The following is a 7,139-nucleotide window of genomic DNA, read 5'->3' as shown; positions in this document are numbered from 1 at the left end:
TCCTCTTTGATGAGAAAATCCTAGATACCAGTGTAAACAGAGGTCAGAGACTGTGTTTATGTACAAATGTGCAGGCTGAAGAGGTAGCAAGCAAGCAGGTATAACACCTCAGGCTGTCTTAACCTCAGAACGACATTATTTCTGCACCCCAAGATCCTAAGATTCCCTTAAAAGATATTCCCTTAACCTCAAAGCTCTTTCCTTTCTCTTGGGCTTACCTAACATCAGATCCTCATTCAAATGAATCAGTTATACAGCGTTTCCCACAATGCAGAAGCTTTATACCCAACCATATAGACATGTTTATATTTGGTTGTATGTCTGGATTCCTGTCCCTGCAAAATATCATGGGCTGGATGGCATCACAAGGAGTGGCCATGCCTTCAGCATCACTGGATCCACAGCCGAAGTGACACCTTCACTTGAGAAGGGGGCAGAGAAATCTGTACTGTTATCTGATCAGCAATAAAAATGGGGATTCCTCTATCTTATCCCTGTAGACTGCAGAGGACATGGCTTGGAGGCTGGGTAGACAGCTGGATTCTGACCTTGTATTGGCTGTATTAAGTCCATGGATGAATTTCCCCCCTTATATAAAGACCAGTAAGCTGTCAGCAGTCAGGGGCTGTCTGTGGATGAGGACTTTATTACTAAGCCACACTGGCTCAGAAATAGAACTTTAATAGGGATTCAGATGACAACATTTCCCATTTTAATCCTCCTGTGTTTTGCCACCACACTTGCCAACTTTTTTCTTCTCCCGGCATTGCGATGGTTGTGATTTTCAGTATCCCACCCCTTGGGCTGCACTGGTGTGCTTATGGTGCACCAGGTGTAAAATCATGACACTTTTAGTCACCATTTTTGACTAATTTGGGGCTACAAAAGGGATTTTAAGGAGTGGTGAATTGATAGGGGGAGCCAAGCTGCTGCATCTTAGCCGTTTGGGTATATTTCTGGTAGCTTTTGGGCTAAAAGATATCACCCCAAATAAAAACAGGGACTCTGGGGACTTTGAGGGACTCCCATGGGGCTTTCATGTCTGAAAAAAATGGGGTCAGGAGCCACATAATAATAATAATAATAATAATAATAATAATAATATGCATACTATGGGCCACATTTTCCCATCCCTAAGCTAGTTTGGGCTTCCCACTGGACCTGTAAATTTGCCATTGCTTTAGATGGCAAGGGAGTTGGAGTTTTCCCCATCTGGTCCTATTACCTTCCAGTCTTTCCTCTCTACCTGTTGATACAAGGTGAGAATCCAAATATGTTGCCCACTGAAGAGAGAGGTCTGGAAGGAAGGGCTGGGGTTGGTCAGCAGAGTGACATAAGATAAAGTCACCATTTCCTGGAAACTTCTTGAGTCAGCTAGAAATTTTAAGATGCATTGTGTTTGTTCTGTGCCTCAGGTCAACCTTGACTTATGAGTATCCAAAGACAAGATTTCCTTGGTAAGATTTATTCAGAGGAGGTTTGTCACTGCCTTCCTCTTAGGCTGAGAGCATGACTTGTCCAAGGTCACCTAGTGGTTTCCATGGCTCAGCAAGGATAAAAACTCTGGCCTGGAATCCTAGGGTATAGCCATACTGCAGAAATAAAGTTGTTTGATGGCACTTTAACTGTCACGGCTCTATCCTGTGGAATCCTAGGAGGAACGACTCAGGGAGCTGGGGATGTTTAGCCTGGAGAAGAGAAGGTTAAGAGGTGATATGATAGCCTTGTTTAAATATTTGAAAGGATGTCATATTGAGGAGGGAGCAAGCTTGTTTTCTGCTGCTCCAGAGAACAAGACCCAGAACAATGGATGCAAGCTCCAGGAAAAGAGATTCCACATCAACATTAAGAGGAACTTCCTGACAGTGAGGAACAAACTCCCTTGGAGTGTAGTAGAGTCTACTTCCTTGGAGGTCTTTAAGCAGAGGCTGGATGGCCATCTGTCCCAGGGATGCTTTGCTGGAGAGTTCCTGCATGGCAGAAGGGGGGTGGACTGGATGGCCTTTAGGGTCTCTTCCAACTCCAGGGCTGCGTCCACACTGGAGAAATAAACAGGTTTGGTACCACTTTAACTCTTTTTTGGCTCAAGGCTATGGAATTCTGGGAGTTGGAGTTTGTTGTGTCACTCGTTTTCGTTTTCTGGAGTTTGTTGTTCCCAGAATTCCATAGCCTTGAGCCAGAAAAGAGTTAAAGCGGTCCCAAACCTGGTTATTTCTCCAGTGTGGATGCAGCCCAAATGCACTTCATTGGAGAGCAGCAGATGCTGGTGACTCGGCCTCTCTCTCTCTCTCTCTCTCTCTCTCGGGCGCCGGAGCAACCCGATCCGCCTTGCAAACGTGGCGCTCGGGCGGCCTGTCTCGGCCTCCTCCCTGCCTCCCTGCCTCCCTCCCTGCGAGGCCCCTGCTGCTCTCGCCCAATGGCCGGGGCCCTTGCATCGGAGCCCTCCCGGCCAGGCCCTTCCCTTTGCAAGCGCACTCCTGAGTGGCTGGGGCTGGGGAGCCCTTCGCCTGGCCCAAAGGAGGGCCCTCCTCTCCTCTCCTCTGCCTCCGAGGCAAGGAAGAGGCAGGGAAGCCAGGCAGGGGCCCGGGCAGAAGGGAGCCCTGAAGCGCTTTGAGGGGGCTCTGCCCGGAGGAAGGGGCAGCCTGGCCTCCCAGGTAGCAGCCCCAGCAGCAGCAGCGCAGCTGAGCTCAGCCTCTCCGCTTTCCAGTCCCTTGCCTTGCCTTCTGCCCGTAGCTACTCCTTGGGTTGGCTTTTGCAACTCAGGGTCCCTCCTTTGGGTTTTCTTTTCTGCAACTCAGTGTCACCTCTTTTGCTTTCTTTCTGCAACATAGCATCTAGTCCTTTGGCTTGCCTTCTGAAACTCAGGCTCACTCGTTTTCTGCAACTAGGTGTCTGTCACTCCTTTTGCTTTCAGTTTGCAACCCAGTACCTAGTCCTTTGGCTTACCTTCTACAACCCAGTATCACTCACTTTGCTTTCAGTTTGCAACCCAGTGTCACTCCTTTGGCTTTCATTCTGCAACTCAGTGTAATTTCCTTTGCTTTCCTTCTGCAACCCAGTGGCTAGTCTTTGGCTTTCCTTCTGCAGCCCAATAGCTTGTCCTTTGACTTTCCTTCGGCAACTCAGTGTCCCTCCTTAGGCTGTCCTTCTTCAGCAACACTCCTTCGGCTTTCCTTCTGCAACCCAGTGTCACTCATTTTGCTTCATTCTGCAAACCAGTGTCACTCTTTGGGCTTGCCTTCTGCATCTCAGTGTCACATCCTTTGCTTTCCTTCTGCAATTCAGTACCACTCCTTTGGCTCTTCTTCTGCCACCTAATACCTAGTGCTTTGGCTTTCCTTCAGGCACCCTCCACATTGCAGGCCTCTGTGACCCTCTCTGGAGGAGACCATGGACTGGAAAGAGCTTCTCCTCCTCCGCTGCCTCCCAGGGGGGCTGCTGCTGCTGGCGGTGCTGGTGCTTTGCCCCAGTGGTGCCTTGGGGGTCCCCACTTTCAGGAAGGAGAGAGGCGTCCGCCTGGACCCCGAACTCAGCAACCAGCAGCATGAAGATAACCAGAGCTTCCAGTACGATCATGAGGCCTTCCTGGGCAAAGAAGAAGCCACCACTTTTGATCAGCTCACCCCCGAGGAAAGCAAAGAAAGGCTGGGGTAAGATCAAGCCCCCCTCTCTCGATTGCAATGTAGAAATAGAAGGGGACAAGGCTTCTGCCCCATGAGGGATGGGAAGAGGACAGCAACTCTGAACTGCCCTGGTTACCTCATGGTGGTGATGAAGATACATTCAGAGCAATACAGAGGGCCATTATAATATCCATTGGGAACAACAATATGTGGCCCTGCTTGGTCTGGTTCTTCTCAATGGACTGCTATAATGTTAGTCAGATTGGCCGGGATGGCAAGTTGGCTGAGTTAAATCACTCTCCAAAGAGGTTTCACTGCTTTATATAGGTGTCTCTTGTCAGACTGTAACTTCAGCCCAAGCCTAGGGAAAATTGCATTAGGATTTCTGACTGTGTGGCAGAGGAACTCTGTAGGGAGGGCAGGAGGAATCCTTCCCTTGAGCTGTTGATAACAACGTGGCAGAGGGGAGGCTCCAGCTGCTCTTGCTCTGGGAAATGGTGTGAAGGGAAAGTGTCATCTGCATCCAACCTGCATCTCTTCTGTATTCTGCTGGTGTTGTCTATTTTCAATGGAAGATCGTACAGTTTGGGGACAATTACTGTGAGAGAGATGATTATGTGTTAATTTCATTTCCAGGAGGGCGGCTGTCTTACACAGAAAGAACAGTCCTGCCATAAGCCAGTCCATTGTATTGGACTCTGTTTTCCATCATCCCCAACTAGCATGCCCAGTACCTTTGTGAGTGGAACGGCTGAAGAGAGTAGCCCAACACTTCTGAAGATCATCAGGCTAGGGAAGATTCATTTAGGGTGACATAAATATTTATGAGCCAGAGCTAACCATCAAATGTATAAAAGATTACCCAGGGATTTCAGAGGACCAGAGACAGAAGTTCCAGCGATATTGCTTTGCGAAATCAAACTGAAGCATGGCTTGGTAGCAGGAGTAAAAGATCAGATCAGAACGTGTGTGTCCCATTGTGATGGACTGAAAATGAATGGGTAAATCTGACATGAACAAAACTTGATCATTTTATTCTCTTGGGATGTACAGTAACAGGTATGAATCCCCCCCCCCAAAAAAAAAAAAACCCTCTCAAAGAGAAGCTCTGCTGGATTGGAATGTGTAATGCTGACATTATCAGATTTGGGCTGAGCAGAAATAGAGAATGGGTCAGCTTTCTGTGGGAAATTACTGCTTCTCTTTTCAGTACAATACTTACTTGTATGTTCTACTTTGCAAAGGGATACACATATATTGACTAGATCTTTTACCTGTATTCTATTTATTCATTATATTTATAGCCTACATTTCCCCAGAGGGCTCATGGTTTATCCTCCCATTTTAGCCTCACAGCTGAGAAAATGTGGCAGGCTCAGCATCACTCTGTGCACTTCATGGCTAAGTGGGAACTTGAACCTGGATCTCCCCAGTCCTTGCACTCTGACCATTTATACCACCTTAACACTCTTGATGTTTGTGCCCAATGCAGTGTTTGTCCTCTTTTTAGGACAAGGATATCCCTTGCCAGAGCTGGCACCATTGTGAGGCCTGGTGAGGCAAGAATTTTAGACCAGTACCACTCCTCCTCTTCCTTCACCTCCTTTGGTTTAAGTGGGGTTGGTTGCCTAGAGGGCTTGCCACACTGTTCTGTCTGGACAGTGGTGCTTTTGCTTCCCTCCTTGAAAGAGGCATGACAGAACTGGGAAAAGTGAACTTCTAAGATGACAACTCCCAGAATCCCCCAGGCAGAGCAACCACTGGGAGTTTTAGTGCAGAAAATCAATTTTTCAAGCTCTGAGGCAGCGTAAATCATCATGATTCCCAGTTCCATCTTCAACTTAAGACTAGAGTTGCCAGGTGTCATAAGCCACCCTCTGGAATCTGACGAATCAGATACAGAGGAGTCAGATTGCTAGGGGTTCATGGCTCAAGAGCCCTCTCTGAGTCTGAAAACCTGGGGACTGAGACATTTGGGGCACCCATTCTCCAGCAGGATGTGGCAGACTCGAAGAGAGAAGAAGCAGCGTTGTAGGTCTCAGAAGAAACATTGACTGATTCAGTACAAAAAGTGCTGTCCTGGGTCTGATTTAAGAGCTCAGGAGAGTGGAGTGTCCCCACACTCCTGAGCCCTACTGCACTCTCCCGGTGCCATGCTTTCAGATGGTGTGTGTGCCAACGACATGCATTGTATGCCACATCCCAATGGTGCAGCACACAACGGATGTCACCAGGGTGCTAATGGCACCTTGGCAGCAGCAGAAAAAGGAGCAGCATTTTACAACCCCTTTTTCTGAGCGCATCATTGCCACTACATGTGTTGCCATGGCAGTGATGCAGGGGATAAAGGGGTGGCCTCTGTCCACCCCTTTCCCCCCCATCTGTCCAGCCTCTATGTTATTTGCAACATTTATGTCTTGGTGACTGGCAGTACTCTTGCTTTCAAGTGTTCTTCGCTTTGGATTGTCTACAACCAACAACTCTGTCTTGCTTCTTGTTGACATGGATTACTGGCTTCATCTGATGATGTCTGGGCCAACTGGCAACCTTCCTCTTTTTCTTCCCTTCATCTTGCTGGATAACCAGTGACTGACTTGGACTGGATTGACTACCCTACAGCTGTTTGCCTTACAGGCATCTGACTGTCACTTCATTGCTGACTGTAGCACAGAACACCAAAGGGAAAGTTGGCCATAGAATCATGCTGGAGGACCTAGAAATACCTCAAGCTAAAAAAATTAGCACCACTTATTTGTGGTTCTTCTAGTTTCATAGGGATCCTGCTCTCCTAACCCCTAAAATTAAAACACAACACTGCCATCGTTAAAAGTGCTGAAGTCTTCCCTTAAATAGTTAAAAATTATTGAACTACTTGTCATATCAGCACTCATAAAACTAAAGAAACCCCAAGAAATAGACTCTATAAAACTCTGGGCAAAGAATCATAGAGTTGGAATGGATCATAAGGGCCATGTAGTCCAACCCCTGCCATGCAGGAAAACACAGTTAAACCACTCCCAAGAGACAGTCATCCAGCCTCAGCCTCCAAGGAAGGAAAGTTTGGCGTGGGACAGACCATCCAAAAAGGACAGTCTCCCGGCACATTGATTTGCTCCGCAGGGAATCCGCAGCCTCCAGACCACGGGACTTTCCCACATAGCAAAAAGAACCCGCAAAAGCGGGTTCTTCTTGCGGCATGATTATGACACCGCAGTGAGCCAACGGCGCACTCGTGACATCATAATGGCACCGCAATGTGCGGGTGCTAGGCATCTGGCATGTAATGATGGTGGCGACCATCAGTACAGGGTGCCGCCATTTTGACGCCATCGTCACGTGCGAGAGGCGAGGGGCATCTAGAAGCGCAACCCCTCGCACGTGACGAGGGCATCCTATTGCGCCCGTCTGGACTGGGCCTTTGTCATCCATTGAGCAGTTTTTTCTACTCTTGAACACCTCTTACTATCGGGAAGTTCTTCCTAATGTTTAGGTGAAATCTCTTTTCTTGTAATTTGG

General features: G+C 48.0%; 1 protein-coding gene across 2 annotated transcripts in view; it reads left to right on the top strand.

Moving 5' to 3' along the window:
• The first annotated feature begins 2,561 nt into the window (after positions 1 to 2,561).
• Positions 2,562 to 7,139, top strand: part of LOC149314508 (reticulocalbin-1-like) — a 28,741-nt gene continuing 24,163 nt past the window's right edge. Inside the window, exons 1-2 of one of the 2 annotated variants that reach the window (XM_089521282.1) lie at positions 2,562 to 2,654; positions 3,345 to 3,650. In XM_089521282.1, coding sequence (XP_089377408.1) covers positions 3,391 to 3,650 — 260 coding nt within the window. In that variant the 5' untranslated portion in view covers positions 2,562 to 2,654; positions 3,345 to 3,390. Of the gene's footprint in view, positions 3,651 to 7,139 lie in introns of both variants that reach the window. The other variant, XM_089521281.1, reaches the window with a different exon arrangement.

The sequence above is a fragment of the Sceloporus occidentalis genome, unplaced genomic scaffold (assembly GCF_023333645.1).
Source record: "Sceloporus occidentalis isolate IW3139 unplaced genomic scaffold, rSceOcc1.0.p SCAF_4, whole genome shotgun sequence".
NCBI classification, from domain to species: Eukaryota; Metazoa; Chordata; class Lepidosauria; order Squamata; family Phrynosomatidae; genus Sceloporus; species Sceloporus occidentalis.
This window is presented reverse-complemented; position numbering and strand designations above follow the sequence as displayed.